General features: G+C 38.1%; 1 protein-coding gene across 1 annotated transcript in view; it reads left to right on the forward strand.

Annotated features, from left to right (window-relative positions):
• ITGA8 (integrin subunit alpha 8) overlaps nucleotides 1–17,723 on the forward strand; it is a 172,404-nt gene that overhangs the window by 92,690 nt on the left and 61,991 nt on the right. The window contains 6 exon segments of the mRNA XM_032474106.1: nucleotides 5,767–5,812; nucleotides 9,034–9,141; nucleotides 14,052–14,107; nucleotides 14,547–14,701; nucleotides 16,128–16,265; nucleotides 16,757–16,824. Of these exon segments, the coding sequence (XP_032329997.1) occupies nucleotides 5,767–5,812; nucleotides 9,034–9,141; nucleotides 14,052–14,107; nucleotides 14,547–14,701; nucleotides 16,128–16,265; nucleotides 16,757–16,824 (571 nt within the window).

Consider the following 17,723-nt stretch of genomic DNA (forward strand, 5'->3'; position numbering starts at 1 on the left):
CTGATTCTCATTTATTTGGAAGCTCTGTATGATAGTTCTCATGCTCCAGAATTATTCTGAAACAGTAAATATCTTTCTTTTATAGAATCATTATTTTAAAAATTATTTATTTATATATTTATTTTTATTCTTATTTTTTATTGAAGCGTAGTTGGTTTTCAGTGTTAGTTTCAGGTGTACAGCAAAGTGATTCAGATATATATATATATATATATATATATATATATATATACAGTTTCTTTTCCATTATGGCTGATTACAAGAAATTGCATATAGTTCCCTGAGCTATACAGTAGGTCCTTATTGTTTATCTGTTTTACAATAAATGTCTTTTAATTCCAAGATTTGAAAGAAGGTGTTTGATGGCATTTTCAGCAATAGACTTCAGCACTAGTATGTTTCTTAGGAAGGTGAAGGAGTAAGAAGCAAGAAGGAGGAAGGGAGCAGATATGAGGGCTCACGGCTTAAGAAATGCTGGTGCTTGAGTGGCCATGGAGTCATCTTCCCATGAAATGATTTGGCGGATTCTTTCATCTAATACTGTCCCCACTCTTCCTGTTGTCTCCCCCTCCCATCTGCCCCCTTCTAGGAAGTTTTCACTCTCTCTCTTTCCTTTCTACCCCCTGCCTACCTAAGTCCAGATTTCAAGTCCACACTCAAAACAAAGCTGATATTTTCACACCAAACTTCTTCCAACTCTAAAATTTCCTTCAGAGATTAATGAAATCAGACCCCATAGCCCAAGTACCACATTAAAGGCTTGGCTCTTTCCTTCTTCTTCATTTAAAAACAACGATTCTGGAGAAATAAAACACAAAACAGAGGTGTAATGCATCTACTATGACCTCACATTTTTTAGGGTTATTTTTTCTTGCCAACTGATCCTGTGTTCATGCTAATGTCCACTTTTCGTATCCTTAAAAGTACTTAGTTCCATCAAAAGTCAAAAGGAAAATAAACTCTTTCTCAGGCAATATGAGATGATAGCAAAGGACTCCAGCAATTTGAGAACAGTTTTTGATGAAGGGGAAAGAACCAATTTTAGTCACCAAATGTTAATTCAAGAAAAAAAAATAAAAAAGACTAAATGTCTTTCTATAAAGAAAGGCAAAGTTTTTTGTTTGCTTTTGTTCAGATTCTGCTTTCCAGAGTTTCTATAAGAAACTAAAGTAGACATTAAATAAAGGTATAAGACTTTTTGTTTCAAAGTGAGGGGAAAAGTTCGCAGAGTTATGAATCCAAATATTAGCACCAAAATTTGTCTTCAGATTATCGTTGAAATTCCTGAGCATGACAGCATAACGCAAGATTTAAAAAATATTGTGTGTCTATATGTATATGTGTGTGTGTCTATACATATATAAATTGTATATACATCTACATACATAGAAATGTATGTGTATATGTGTGGGATATATCAGAGCAAATCACATATTTTGGAAGGACAAATTGGTTAGAAACACAAATCCACAGATCAATTCTCCTTCCTCAGAGAAATCTGATAATTTTAAGGTCCCGAGCATAAACGCTTCTGGCCTTTTCCAGCACGCACAATACCAAGGTGGTGTCTCAAAAAGACAAACATTGTTGGTAGATAACTGTTTTCTTGGCCTCTGAATAACTGCGGCCTCACTCTAATGAAAAAAAAAAATTGTGGCCTGTTTTGTCAATTATTTTCCTTTTCCAGAGTAGGAAAATTCCCACCCTAAGGCACAGGAATCAACGTTCCCAAAGAAAATGTCTTCCCGCCATGACCGTCAGGAGGGTGTCTGTCAACTTCTCATCTGTGATGACAAGCTAGTCATCGATGCAGATGAATCTGTAGTGTGTGTGTGTGTGTGTGTGTGTGTGTGTGTGTGTGTGTGTGTGTGTGTTTCTCTCCCAACTGCTTCATGGGCACATGCCAAAGTTCAGCAGAAGTTAGGTTCATCTGTCTTAATGACTGCTTCATTTCCTTTCCCTCTCTCTTCTTTAGGATATTATCTCGTTATTATTTACCCCGCTGTTTCACAGGTGTTTACAAAGCCCCTGCCCTATCTCTGCCCTATTTCTTCTTTCATTTATTTCAGCCCCTATGATTCCAGAAAGTCTTGGTGATAGGCCTCCCTGAAGAAAGATCCCTGCCCTGGAAGAGCTTATAGTCTCAGTTTCTTTGCCGCTTCTAGAGAGTCCATTCTTAAAACTCTTCTGTTAGTTATCAAGTGTCTAATCTCAGTGTATAAACATTTTGCCTTATTTGGAGACAATGACAAAGTGCATGATTCCCTGAACAGGTTTTCTTAATGGAACTTTCCTGTCTGGTGTCCTGTCAGTAGATATGGGTCAGGGCGAGAGCTGCCTGTGTTACACTTGTCTAAATAATGGAGTCCAGGATTACACAGGAAGAACAGAGTTCATGTTTCTTCAAGTCAGGAGCTCATTTCCTCCAACATAGCAAAAGTGTACTGATGTGCTGGAAGAGACAAATGTGACAGAAAAAAATAAGTGTAGAAATAGTTGAAAAAGTTGACATCTTGGTATGATTTTAAAAATTGGTGGACTTAGAAACTTTGGCTTCTGGCTTCAAAGATTTGAAACCTTGGGGGGAAAAATTAATTCCATGAACCGTAGATAGCCAAGTTATAGCCCTTTACTTACTGTGTTCCCTGACCTCACAGGCAGAGTTCCTTAGATGACCTTTACTTGGTTTATTAAGCATTAGCACGCACATCTTTTAAAATATGGAGCTTTGGAGTCCAATCCTGAGCTTACTATCTAAATCTGATTCTATATCTATAAAACAAGAGGTTTGTTGTTTTTTTTTACTTTTTTATTGAAATATAGTTGATTTACAATATTGGGTTTCAGGTGTTCAGCAAATGATTCAGTTATACACAATTTTTTCCCAGTTCTTTTCCATTATAGATTATTACAAGGTGTTGAATATAGTTTTCTTTGCTCTACAGTAACTCTTTGTTGTTTATCTACTTTGTATGTATAGTAGTGTGTATCTGTTAATACCAAATTCCTAATTTATTCCTCCCTGTCTCTCTTTCTCATTTGGAAACCATAAGTTTGTTTTCTATGTCTGTGAGTCTATTTGTGTTGCATAAATAAGTTCTTTTGTTTTTTTAAGATTCCACAAGTGAGTGATACCATATAAGATTTGTCTTTCTCTGTCTGACTTCACTCCGTATGATAAGCTCTAGGTCCATCCATGTTGCTGCAAATGGCAATATTTCATTCCTTTCTATGGCCAAGTAATATTACATTATATATGTATATATGCCTTATCTTCTTTATCCATTCATCTGTTGCTGGACACTTAGATTGCTTCTACATAACAAGAGATATTTTGACTCTGAGATTAACCCTAAAGATTTTCAAGTCCATTTTTTAAAAACCAAACATTTTTAACAAGAATTATTATGTCTTAGTTTGAATTCTTTTAGACCAGACATTAAAACAAGGATTAGAAAACAAGCAGTTTGGGAAATAATCCAAAAAAGTTGCTATGGGAGGAGTGGAGAGAGATGTGGAAAGGCAAGGTTATTATCAGGAGGTTGACAGCATGGGCAGCGAGGGCTCCGTCCAGCTCTGTCGAGCTGGGGAAATCTGGGAGACAGGGAAGTACATGACTCAGAGCCACCCTGGGAAAGAAGCTGTGCTAACTGTTGTCCCTGGCTATCTGTCCACTTCCCATCCATCATGGACTGAGGGCAATGACCAGGGGCACTTCCGGCCTGCTCTGGCCCAGCCAAGAGAAGCCCCCAAAAGGAGAATCATAGCTGCTTGCAGCCTCACCCTGTTCCTTTGTTCTGGAAAGGTGAATGCCAGGGGCATGTGGCTACAAATCATCTTCCTGAACAAATTCCATTAAACCAACTTAATTCCTTGATTAGTTTTCCATGCGGCATGGCTGAAGAAGTTCCTCATTCTTTTTTTTTTTTTTTTCAGTTTCACTTCTGTTCTATTAGAATGAACCAATTACAGTTTTAACTGCTGTAAGTTTTCTCCTGTAGTTATTATTTCTTCTGCCTCTATGTCTAGATTTTACTCTGCAGATTTAGTCATGGTCATTTTGACTTTTGTTTACACCCACCGAGAAAGAATAACCATCATAAATGAGATGAAGAAAAACAGAGTTCTGCCTGTATATTAGCCAGTCACTGAGATCACTGTCAATATTGCTCCTCAAGTAGTCAAAGATTGCTCTGTTGCCCAGCACTGCTGTAACCCAGCCTCATCTCTTACCTGCTTGTGTGAACTTCAGGGAATTTATAGGGGATCCTCCTTAAGCCTCAAATTTCTCTTCTGTAAAACTGTGCTAACAATGGAGACTTCTTAACTTCTTGTTAGGAATCAAAGTAAATCAGTTAAAAGAATTCCTGGCCCAGAGTAAGTGTTTAACATGTGCTATTTATCATTTTCTTTGTTGTTGTTATTTAATATTATTATACAGTAGTTTCCCCTCACCCTTATCCAGGGGGCATACGTCCCAAGACCCCAAGTGGATATGTGAAAACCACAGAAAGTACTAAAACCTATAGATACCATGTTTCTTCCTATACATAGAGCTGAATTTATAAATGAGGCACAGTAAGAGATTAACAACAATAACTGATAAGAAAACAGAGCAAGTCTAGCCATATACTATGATAGAAGTTATGTGAATATGGTTTCTCTCTCTCAAAATATCTTTGTAATGAGTGTAATGCCTTTTCCATCTCAACTTAAGCATTTATCATGCCCTGTGGCTTTAACTTTTGCAGTTTGAAATGTGACAGCAAAACTAGCAATGGTTTTCTTTGTCCTTCTTTACAATTTCACAGAGATTTGTTTTTACCCTAGATTTTAGCCACCTCAGCACGTGATTTTTCTCTTTCCTTATTAAGTGCAGAATGTTCACGTTTTCGCTTCCAGGAAGCACTTCCTGGCTCCTCTTTGGCATATCTTAATGGCCGGCATCACTCCTCTCACACTTTGGGGCCATTATTAAGTAAAACAAAGGTCATCTGTACCCTGTGACACCAAGATGACTGCATGGGCAGGACATGCTGGACCAAGGGATGAGTCACATCCTAGTCAGGACAGAGCAGGACAGCAGGAGTTTTCATTTCGCTGCTCAGAATGGCGTTCAGTTTAAAACTTATGAGTTGTTTATTTCTAGAACTTTCCACACAATGTTTTTGACTGTGGTTGACCACAGGTAACTGAAACCACAGAAATGTGTGTAATGGTATGTCAGTCATTTCATGTGCCACTGATCACTTTGCCCAAATTATACTCACCATCTATACTATTTGTAAAGAGCCAATAGCTGTGTCAAGGTGACAGTCAAAATGTCCCACTTCACTGGTAAAATCCTTGCCTTCTAGGGTAGTTGCCGGTAAAGGGAATGATAAAACAGTATGTGTAATGAGCCTGGTACACAGTAGGCACTGAGCACATGCCTTTTCCCATTTGTGTTCCTTAAGCCGTGTGCCTTGAGTCTGAAGTTTAGGATAAATGGTGTTATGATGAGTATCGTACACATTTCTAGAAAGTTGGCCTTCCAAAGTCCAGACGGGTTTGAGATCTATTGACTTATATGTGATATTGAGTTAGAGTGAAATTCCAATATCCTTTTCAAAACTTCTTAAGAAAGGTGTGATTTCCTATTCTTCTTTTTATGACTCTTAATCTGCAGTCAGCATTTCAGGGTGCCCTGTGTGCTATTTGTAACTATGAGTTTAGATCATTCCTATAAAATTCATGCATGTGTTTTGTGTTTTTGTCTTTTTTTAGATTTAATTGTGGGTGCATTTGGAACAGGAAAAGTAGCTGTTTACAGGTATGTGGTTGGTGGTATGCCAATTTCTTTTCTCTTATTGACATATAACATTACATTAGCTTCAGGTATATGACTTAATGATTCAATATTTGTGTGTATTGCAAAATGATCACCACAGTAAGTCGAGTTAACATCCATCACCATACTTAGTTACAAGTTTTTTCCTTGTGATGAGAACTTTGAAGATTTACCCTCTTAGCAACTTTCAAATACACAATACAGTGTTATTAACTATAGTCATCATGCTGTACATTATACCCCCAAAATTATTTATCTTATAATTAGAAGTTTGCACTTTTGACCACCTTCACTCATTTCCCCCATCCCCACCCCTTGTTTCTGGCAATCAGCTATCTGTTCTCTGTATCTATGTGTTCATTTATTGGTTCTGAGTTTTTTCAATTCCACATATAAGTGAGATCATACAATACTAGCCTTTCTCTGACTTTTCTCACTTAGTATAATGCTCTTAAGGTCCTTCTGTGTTGTCACAAATGGCAAGATTTCCTTTTTATGGCTGAATAATATTTCACTGTATATGTATACCATGCTTTCTTTATTCCCCATTGATGGACATGTTCTAATTGTTTCAAATGCATTTCCTTTTTGTTTCTAGTTTTGCCTTAAAGACTATATCCTAACTATTTATCTTGAAGAACATTTAGATGCTCTTTTTAAAGTATGAAAGAGTATTTGCTCTCAGTATTTCTTTCTTTCATCCCTTCCGTCTTTTTATTCTCTTAACTCATGACCAAACTTCCAGCCTCGACTAACATAATGTTAAATAAAATAAGAAACTTTCCAGAACTTATAAAGTGACACACTTTTTAGATATTACTATATTTAAATTTTTCTCTTTGCTTTGGAAGTGCATTAAAATGTGTCTATAGATAAGGAATGCGGGGTGGGAGACTATTGCTATGTACCCTGGCCACTATCATCAAAGTGGTGGACACTAAGTTCAGAAAGAGAAAAATACCAAGAATGGGGTAGCCTCCCAAAGCAAGTACTGAACAACAACTCAAATGTGACAGATCTGGATTGAAAAACCTTGTCATTCCACACACTTGCCAATTTGTAATTTGGGGCATGTTCCTATAACTTCCTGAGACTCAGATTTTTTTATAATTTTTAAATTTTTTTACGTTTTTTGTTGAGTTATAGTCATTTTACAATACTGTGTCAATTTCCAGTGTAGAGCACAATTTTTCAGTTATACATGAACATACATATATTCATTGTCGCATTCTTTTCTACTACAAGATCTTGTATATATTTCCCTGTGCTATGCAGTATAATCTTGTTTATCTATTCTACATATGCCTGTCAGTATCTACAAATTTCAAACTCCCAGTCTGTCCCTTCCCACCCACCAAGACTCAGACTTTTTATCTGTAAAATGGGCACACTATTTACTTTGTAAGGTTATTTTTGTTAAAAGGATTAAGTGAGAATCTGCATGCAAAGTACTCAGAATAGTAACCGGTAGACAGTTGGTGCTCAAAAATTTTAGATTCTTTTTTCTTCTTAAAAAAAAAAAAAAGTTTTATAGGAACACAAGATACCAGATCAAGACAAAAGGCAGAGTGCTGACCTGGTTATTCTGGGCATGTATTACTAACCTAGGTCAACTCCCAGAGGAATTCTGAAGTAGGTTTCCTCATGTAGATAAGATTATCTTCATCAGTCCCAAGGCTTATTCAGAGGGCTAGTTTGTACCAGCCACTCTCCACTTCAGGGTATAGAGAATCAGATGACTGAAACTCTCAAAGTACCTCAGGGATGGTGCTGTGATGGTGGTGGCCACACATGAAGACATACCACTCAGGAGTGATGGGGTGAAACTGACTCATGGTCCAGCCACTGTGCTCTGAGTCTTCATTTGCAGCAAGGCCCTACTTCCCATGAGCTGCTCCCAGCTGATTACTGGACACAACAGGGATACAAATCCAGGCCCCTCTGGAGCTCCACTAACAGAAGGCTTTGGCTAAAAGACTCCCCAGTGCCCTGGCTGGAGCTTCTTTCCCAGATCCCCCTTCCTTCCTTTGTTCCTTCACAGAGAACAGACCGACATCACACTCGGACTGCTGGCTCCCAGCCTCTTCTCTCCCTCCCTTTTCCCCCTCATCAGTATTTGCCCTAATAAATGTCTTGCACATCTAATCCTGTCTTCTCACCTGCTTTTCCAAGGACTGGAGCTAACACAATACTGAAAAGAAAATCATGTAAGAGTACAGATAAACAGTGTCAAGGAGTTTAGGAAAATTCCCACTGGGTGCCATTATGGTAACCATGAAATTGTTTAAATCAGTGCCCTTAAAAACATGCTGCCCCAAGGCACAGACCTCCCTCCTGCCAGACGAAAACTTCAGCAACATGGCATCATTTCACGTTGTCATCTGGAGATTTGGCTCCGAGCTCTTCAGTCTTGGAACCAAGCTCTAAAAATTGCCCCATTCTCTTTTCCTATGACTCCCTTTCCTGTCTAGTTATCCTCACCTGGCTGGTTGGAACTGAATTTTCTCTATACGAGTCCCTCTCCTCAAACTTGGCTGCACAAAAGAGTCACCTGGAGGGTTGACTTAATATTGCAGTGCCTGGTCTTGGCCCCCATGGTTCTGCTTTAGTTGCTCTGTATTGGGGCCTGGGCGTGGTTTCTGTTTTCAAGCTGCTGGGGATATTCTGTTGTATGATCAGGGTAGAGAAACATTGCTCTGTGTGAAGCACAGAATGAGTCTGTCAACCCACCCTCATGGGTTTAGCTCAATCTGTAAAGCTTGGCTAGAAAATTATCAATTGAAATTTAAAAGTCACCAGTCAACATGGTGAGAACATTTGCAAAACTCAAGTACTTTACAGGTGCGATGTGAGTGACTGTTAGATGATGTATTTCCTCAGATTCAGATAGGAATACAGACAGACTGGCAGATCCTGGAGCAGTAGTTCATGGCAGTGGCACACAAATATTGTGAGCCACTTGGTGAACAGAGCATATCTGTGAACACGGCTTTGCTTGATGGGCCCAGAGCATCTTTCCTTGTACTCATGAGTTACCAGATGTGTTTTGAGGTAGTTACTTGAGTCTCGAGCCCACCTGTTCACTGTGTGAGGGGAGTTCTTTGCACCAGGGTTGGGAGTGTTGGCATTGGCTTCTAGAAGTGGAGAGGGCTTCTGACTGTCGCTCGTGTGGCTTGTTAAAACCATGTGTCTCCTCCCTGTAGAGCCAGGCCTGTTGTGACAGTGGAAGCCCAGCTCCTCCTGCACCCGGTGATTATCAATCTGGAAAATAAAACCTGTCAGATTCCAGAATTTACAGCATCTGTGGCCTGGTGAGTCACTGCAGTGCTTCCCTCCCTCTCACGTGGATTCAGATCACCGGGGGATCTTGTGAACACGCAGCTTCTGGGTCCATTTTAATCCTGTGGTAGGACCTGAGGCTCTGTACTTCTGAAGAAGCTCTAAGAGGGTGCTGATGCTGCAGGTCTGTGCACCAAACCTGAGCAGCCAGGAGTTAGTCTTTCAGAAGAAAACAAAATGTATCCTTGACATGATGCTGATCTTTTGCTGTGAGCTTATCATGTGAAGGCTGTTTCTCCAATCTGTAGGCTTCAGGGGAAATGAGATGCATTTAGAAACACTCAAGAAGATTCCCAACAAAGCCAATCTTGGAGATCTCTGTTAGATTCTTGGCATGCTAAAATAAACAAGAACCAAACTAAAAATATCACAAAATACCTTGATGCTTACATTTGCATATGCTTATGGGCATATGTAATAGCCTTTTTTTTTTTTAATGGTCAAGCTTGGGTTAAATTACTGTTTCCTGCACTGAAAAACAGATGTCAGTTTTGTAACTTCATATGTACAGTTAGACAGAAGGTAAATATTATAAAAATAGAGATTTTTGTGTCCTCAACTATATTTTCATGGCCATGATCTCATCATCAGGAATAGCAGTAGAATTATGGTCCCTTTGCCTGGGCTGTAGGAGAACACGGCTTCTGAGAATGTTCCTTCTGAGTCTTGCCAGCCAACAGAAGGGACTAAGAAATGGAACTTCACTGTATCACAGCTCAAGAAAATGCCACTGTGCTTCTCAGAATGTAGGCTCTCAAGGATCAGAAATCTGTCATAGTGGGTAATGCCTTAGGGTATATCCTCTAAAATAAATACTGGAGTGTTTGAGATTTGACTCCATTTTCTAGAAGAGGTGGTCTAACTCAGACAGTAAGGTTGGTTCCTCAGAATGTCAGAATGCAGAACACACCAGTTGAGATCCACAGAAGTTACTCCTAGTCAGTTTCAGCATGTTGCTAATGGTCTTTGGACAGGAGTTCATCCTGGAGTCAAAGACTTTGAGGGTGGAGGATGAGGGGTGAGGAGGACCCTGAAGAATTCTTTGAAAAACATCCTTTGCTGGGACCTCTCATTTCAGGGAGGTCTGTCTACTTCTTAACCTAGCTTCTGAAAGTAGCTGGGAAATGCCTTGAGCACATTTTAAAATGGTTCAAAACCATAAAATATTATAATGAAAACCTGATCTGAGAAAATGTGTGAACGACCCAGCATCTGTCCTTACCCTGGGTGAAATGAACATGAAATGAACAGTGAAGGCTACTTGGGCCGAGTATTAACACTTCAGGATTTCCCACAATAGTCCTGTATTCACATAGTCATAACTGAATGGACTTCTAGACTGAATTCTTTTAAGCATACGTATGTAGTGCACTCTGGTGTAAAATGTTTATGAACGAGATCTTTTTTTTTTTTATAAGGATTTTTAGGTTTTTGAATTTTTTAAAGAATTTAAGTGTTTTAAACAGATTATGGGATCTGTTAGGTTTCATGGAAAGAATATTGCTTTTTAATATGAAAATTTCTCTTTTCATGAATTCTTTTGTTCTTTCATTAAGTCAGATTACTTAGATAAAATACAATTTGTTATGTGGGCAAACGTATGATATATACCTTTATAATTATTTACTTGATTCTAGTGCATACATTTTCTGCAAGATACTTCATTTTCACATGCAAAAATTTTGAATGGGTGAGTCAGAGTATTAGAAGATGGGAAATTAACCCCAGGTTCTGTCTAGAATGTTTCTCAGATGCTTTAAAAAATTTATTATACAAATGTAGCTCAGTTTTTCCAAAATGATGGAAAGGCATTTGTTGATTTTCTTTTCTGTAATTGTTGTCTGTATTTAATATAACCTTGTATTTTACATCTGAAACCTGAAAACTATGAAGTAAACCTCTAATTGGGAAGTAGTAGTTCTCCACTGATGTAAATTTCTGTGTCTTTCAAACAGCTGTGTAATTTTATCAAGTTTATGCTACTTGCCTTTCTATACTAGAAAGAAAAAATAAAGCCAGCCCATAAATATTAATATAATTGTTATCTAATGAGAAAAAGAAAAACTTTTTAGTAACAAAAATTTTTATAAGTGTAACGGTTGATAGCTATCCATTTTTCAAATGTGAAAAAAGAACTTTTCAGATATGCCTAACCGTATGTAAAATCTGATATTTCTTATCATTGGAAGAGTATTGAATTGGTTATGTTGAAAAATGAATTGCTTTGTCCTTTCAAGTCCTATTTCACATCTGTCTCATTCTTCCTCCTCCATACATGGCTATAAGCACCATTACATCACAGAATTATTATTGCATTGGGTTAGAACTAATGCTAGAGGATTTGTAATGTATTGTCCTGCCTTCTGACAGAAGTATAGACCAACAGTTTTGTTTAGAAATCATATGATGAGGGATCTGGGCTGATTTAATGTTTTATATTTTTTCATTTGTTTCAATTAGACCTATTCATATTGACTATGATCATAAATGCTAGCTTGAAATTTTAATTCTAATTTAATAATAGTTCACAGCTTTCCCTGACAACTCAAGTGGACATTATAATTAAGTGTAGACCCATGAGTGTACCTAATTATCTGTTATATAAAACATATAATGTATATATGTGTGTTTATATACAATATAATATAATATATATAATATAAATGTTTTTTCTAAATTCAGAATGAGTATTTCAGTGAGGTTTTCTTTTTAGATCAGAATGGACTGCTTTAAAAGTTATAACTTGGCAACTCTTCTATTAAAGTCATCTATAAACTCAAAAATTTAGGTTGCAGTGCTGTTATCAATAATTTAGTAAGTTGTAGCAGTAATTAAACTTAGATGAAAAGCTTAAAGTCATCCATTTAATGATATTGAGCTAACAGAGAGGAACTAAGAAAGGACAGAATAACACTGACATATAATTCATAAATCAAGAGTAACCCTTTAGTTGATAACATCATTTTCAACCAAATACCCTCTTGCAAAGATGAAATCATGTTCATATTTATAATTTAATTTCTTCTGCAAAAATTTTATCACTTTTAAATTGTGTTAAAATACTGTATGTAAATTATCTTAATCTATATATATATATATATTGATAATTTTCTTACAAATGGGAATTTATCTTATAAAAGCTAGTGAGTTTTGTTCATTCAGTGTAATGAATGGAAAAAAGGTCAATGGACAATTTTAAAACATAACCAAGTACCTCCAAAAAAGTTGGACACTGAAAAATTCCCAATTTTGAAAGCCAGACTTGCTACAGAATTTAAAGATGTGATTAACTATTTGTCTTTCTTGAATAATTCTAATTGATTGTAGTAGAAGTGGGCTGGAATTTGTGATTTCTCTGGGGAAGTGGTACAAACAATTGTAATAGCAGAAGCATCTCAGGAAACTTTTGGCTTAATGGTATGTGGCAAATTATTTACCCTGCAGGGAGATGTTGACTGAGGTCACGGGAGCTAGATGAATCCCAGATGTGACACATCTTCATGTTTGACACAGGAAACTGATGCATAATTCAAGCACAACTAGGGGTCATTTACTCCTTTTGGATCCTGCAGAAATATTCAAATCATACTATAGTATTTACTGGTAGAAGACTGCCATTAAATCCCACTTAAGTGTTTTCTTGTATTTTTACTTTCTTAGAAATGTGAAAAAGCCCTATTTTGAATGCTGGCTGTTAGGGCTTGACTGTTCCGTAGGGAGGTGAGCACATCCAAATGCCAGGCTAAGACTGTTGGCCATTCCTCATCCTTCTGTGGGCACAGGGCAGGCCCAAATGCAGGTCATCCTAAAAGCCTCAGCAGGCACCTGCCTGGATTGAGTTTAGGGCGTGTTCAAAGCAAACCTATAAAGATCTCTTTGACATCTATGCTCTTTTTTTTTTTTTTTTTTTTTGCTCTTATATACTGCATCATTGTGCCTACCTAGCCTGAGACAACCACTCTGCATGCCCCACTTTCTTTCTTTTTCCCTTCCATCTTCTAGTGTTTCTGCCTCATGTCATGCCCCACCCGTAGCAAGTAACCATCGATTCCTGTCTCCTTCCAAGCAGAGTGGATTGTGGGTTAGTCCATTGCGATGCTCCATGCCTCTCAGAATTAAATCTAATGTTTTTTTGAATGAAGTGTAGTTGATGTATAATATAAATTACAGCTGTATAGCAGAGTGATTCAGAATTTTTAAAGATTATACTCCATTTATAGTTATTGTAAAATATTTGCTATATTCCTAGTGTTGTAAGATATATCCTTGCAGCTTATTTTATATCTTAGTGTGTGCCTCTTAATCCAGATTCTTTAATGTGATTTTCAAAGCCCTGTTACCTACTGATTGACCCTGCCAGCCCTGCTTCCTACAGTTTCCCTGACCTGCACTAAAGCACCAACCACCCCATGGTTCCTTCAGGTTTCTCCAGTGGAGTCACGTTCTTGCTTACCTGCAGGCTCTGCCACTAGCTGTTCTCCTGCTGTTCTGCCCAATTCCTCACTCCCTGGCACATGGAAGATACTCATATGCCTTTCCTGCATAGAGGCAGAAAGGGATGGATTAAGTAATCCATTGATTAAATCAATCAACCTCTAGGATGTTCAAGTATTTTCTTCCTACATAATAATGTCACCTTTCTTGATTGTATTAGTACTGTGGCCGAATGGTGGGATATGTATATAAAAATATTTTTTGATAAATGTATGTATCAGTCAATAAATACATGCATATTTATTTATTTAGTTTTGTGTGTATGTAATTAGAGAAGGTAAGAGGAAAAATAATGCATTTGTTTTACCTGCAGTGAGGTAAAGGGAAATTTCTACTTCAGATTCAAAACTTTATTAACCAATAAATTATTGCTTATTATTTCCCATAGCTTTTCGTTAAGAGCGTGTGCGTCTGTGGCAGGCCAGAGTATTTCAGACTCAATAGGTGAGCAGATTTTCATTTTTACACTCCTATACCATATTAAGAAAAGTTAACAGTAAGCATTTCACTGCATGAACCATCTAAAACTTTTAAAGAGCTCTTTATTAGTGCCAAAGTTTCTATTATGCATATGGAAATTATGTGTAATTAATAAATCTGTGTAATTATTGCTTGAATAATTGGTATTAATGTTATCTGTAAAAGCAGACATAATTTGGGGGGAAATGACTACTTGTAGTCATTACAAAACAAAATAAGTTGTTTAGCTTGGGGAGTGTTTTATAAAATTTTTGCAGCTCATGTATTGTTTTTGATCCCAACTATGGAAAAAATGTTCCCTGAATAAGCAAGTTGAAAGAGGAATTCCTATCTCTGATAAAGCACTGCATTCACTGAATACTTTTCCCTTCTGGATTATATTTGTTTTATTTCTGTACTTTAGGCCTGACTGTTGAGGTGCAGTTGGATTCCCTGAAACAAAAAGGTGCCATTAAACGCACACTCTTCCTCGATAACCATCAGTCACATCTCGCGTTCCCTCTCGTGATAAAGGGCCAGAAATCTCTCCAGTGCCAGGATTTTATTGTTTACCTTCGAGTAAGTGTTCCAGCATCACCTTTCTGGCCTCTAACATTCAAATCCAAATTCCAGCCATTTTTCTCCAATTAACCATCACTGTCGTTCACATCAACCCACGTCTATTTTCACTTTATAGGAGGAAACTTTAAGGCCACACACTACTCTGTTGAGCCAACCTCATGATGTATTGCTGCTAATTCCTAAGGCTTCTGTGTGTTTTGAACACACTTTCGGTTGTAGTACTAATTCAGGTGGTTTTCGTTTCTAACTGCCTCCCCCCACCCAACCGACCCCGCAAAAAACATAAAAGTTAAACACAATTTATTTGAACTTTTATCCTATGTGAGGATGTTTGACCAGATTTTTATCAATGTCCATTTCTGAGCCAACTCAGGGAAATGGTGAGGCATTTGAAGGCTTTATTAAAAGTAACTCATATTTTTAAAGCAATGTTGGGTTTTTTTTTGCCATAACTCCCCAACATATTGTGAAATAAAACTGTTTGGCACTGTTATTTCATCTTACCACTTGTGAGGTTGTGAAGGCTCTGTTTCATTTGGTCTCCTCTGTGAGGGCAGGCAGTAAGGGAATGCCTGCAGAAAGCAAAGTCTATAAATGCATTCAAGAATAAAAGCTGGTGCATGCCCCTTGTGTCTCATTATGACTGCAGCCAGCACATAGCTGAAGGGTGATATGCTCGCCCCATGGTTTGAAAGTTCCTGTGTGCCTGGACCTACCTAGATGCTGGTGGTACCCCCTCATTCTTGGGGGAGTTCTGGTTCTTTTTTCTTCAGGAACTTCAAATGTGCTGAAGATGTGTGAAGTTTATGCAAAAAAAAAGACCCCAAAGAGATGATAAGAAGGGGTATGGTACAGCTCAGTGGCAGAGAGCTTGCTCAGCATGCAGGTCTTGGCTTCAATCCCCAGTACCTCTGCTAAGAAATAAGTAAATTAAATAAATAAACCTAATTACCTCCGTACCACACAACAACAACAACAACAACAACAACAAAAATAAAAAGGAAGAGAATCAAAAGGTCTTCTTCATCTGAGTCAGAGGGGACTCATAAATTCTGCCGACCTTATCAAAATAAAAATTCCAGTTCATGAAGCCTTCAATGACTTTCATTGCGTATGTAATTTTTTTACTTTGTGATGTGACCAATCTGTGTGAGTTGTTGAAGATGTGGAGCACCTGGAGATGACCTCTGGAAGCATGTATTTCAGTGAAGCCACAGCTCTAAGTGAGTTCATCTCTGAGCATACATTCGCTGAGCTGGCTACTCGGCACCACATCCATCAGCAGGTGCCCAAACCCCCTGGGGTGACGATTACTTCATCATTCACCTTCATTGGCCAAAGTCGAATGCTGCCTGCCTTTCACCAACTAATATCTTGCCACCATTTTATGGAGCCTTTCTTAGTTTGTGATTAATTTCCTTAGGATGAAACTGAATTCCGAGATAAGCTATCTCCAATCAACATTAGTTTGAATTACAGTTTGGATGAATCCACATTTAAAGAAGGTCTGGAAGTGAAACCCATATTGAACCACTACAGGGAAAATGTTGTCACCGAGCAGGTAGGTCCTTGACTGTCTTGAATGGTATATTCTCAGTCAGGCCCTGGGCATTGCTCCTGTGACCTTAAGATGAAATCCAGCCCCTTTTTGTTTTCATTTCTGCACACACACACTCGTAACATTTAGGGAATTTTCCGAACATGTTTCCTGAAACACTGCATCATTGTGTTTTCGGAAGTCCTTCTCCTTGTGCAACCAAGATTTAATTTGTTCAAAATGTGGCTATAATGGAAGCAATACAGCCTGAATCCTCAAAACATTGCCAGAGTAGCATTCTTTACAGACGTTTCAGAATGAGTTGGAATTGGGCGATTAAGCCAACTAACCTATGTGGGGACACCACCACTAAACACAGAGTTTCTAGCTGAGGGGAATCATAGATAGTGAAATGAAAGCTTTGGTTGAACTTGTGGGATCATTCATAATTTTGAAGAATAGGATGTGATTCAGATTTTCCAAGATTCTTCCTGATGCATGTTTGCACAACGCAGGCTCACATCCTGGTAGACTGTGGAGAAGATAATACGTGCATTCCTGACTTGAAGCTGTCAGCTAGACCGTAAGTTTAAATAAATAAACTCGTGCATTTTATCTAATGGAATACAGGTGTTTACTTAAAGCTTCTCTGGAGAAAGTATACTCTTCCAACTATCACAAAAAAAAAAAGTACGCTGCGTGAAACTGTCAAGCTTGGCCACACTTTGGGGTAGCTTGTAGTTTGGGTCAGTTTTTTGTCATTGGTGTCAAATGACACACCCTAAGATTTTACCTAGGCCATTTCATCTTTCAGCAAAAGTGGAGAAAAATGTTTTTGTTCAAAGTTAACTCATCTCTGGGTGGTTATGGTTGTATTTACTTGCTTCAGTTATGTGGGCAAAGGATTCAGGCAGGCTGGGTCCATCTACACCTTCTCTGTACTGGTTTTTGCAGCACCCCATGACTCAAAGGCATCTTGAAAACTGTCAAAATAAAATCAATTTTGATTTACTGAAAATAATTATTTTAATGGCACTCAGTGAAGTAAAGCAAAAGGTGTCACAAAATCAGATAAGAATTGAAGGGCTCCCTGGTTGCTTGGAGTGGGGAGCCTGCAGTCCTGCACTGGTTACCACACTGCATGATGCTACAGAAACGAACAGGACTGAGAGCTAAATCATCCTGTGGTGGAAAAACGCAGATCTGTGCTCCTCCCCACCCACCCCAAGGCCCGCCAAGGCACTATCTCACTGTCAGTGTTTGGAATCTTCTTGGTAACCTTGCAAGGAGATGTTTCCAAACATCACAATTTAGCTAGTGTCCAAAGCAACAGCTTTGATTAAGGGTTAAAAGTGGGATAGGCGTTTCCAGATGCTGGTTCAATGTGAAGTTTAGAGTGAACTCAGTTTCCTCAAAATAAATCCTCAGTCAGCTATTTGACATCTTCTATCGGCCTCTTTCTTCCCTCATTTTTCACTTTGC

The sequence above is a fragment of the Camelus ferus genome, chromosome 35 (assembly GCF_009834535.1).
Source record: "Camelus ferus isolate YT-003-E chromosome 35, BCGSAC_Cfer_1.0, whole genome shotgun sequence".
Classification (NCBI taxonomy): domain Eukaryota; kingdom Metazoa; phylum Chordata; class Mammalia; order Artiodactyla; family Camelidae; genus Camelus; species Camelus ferus.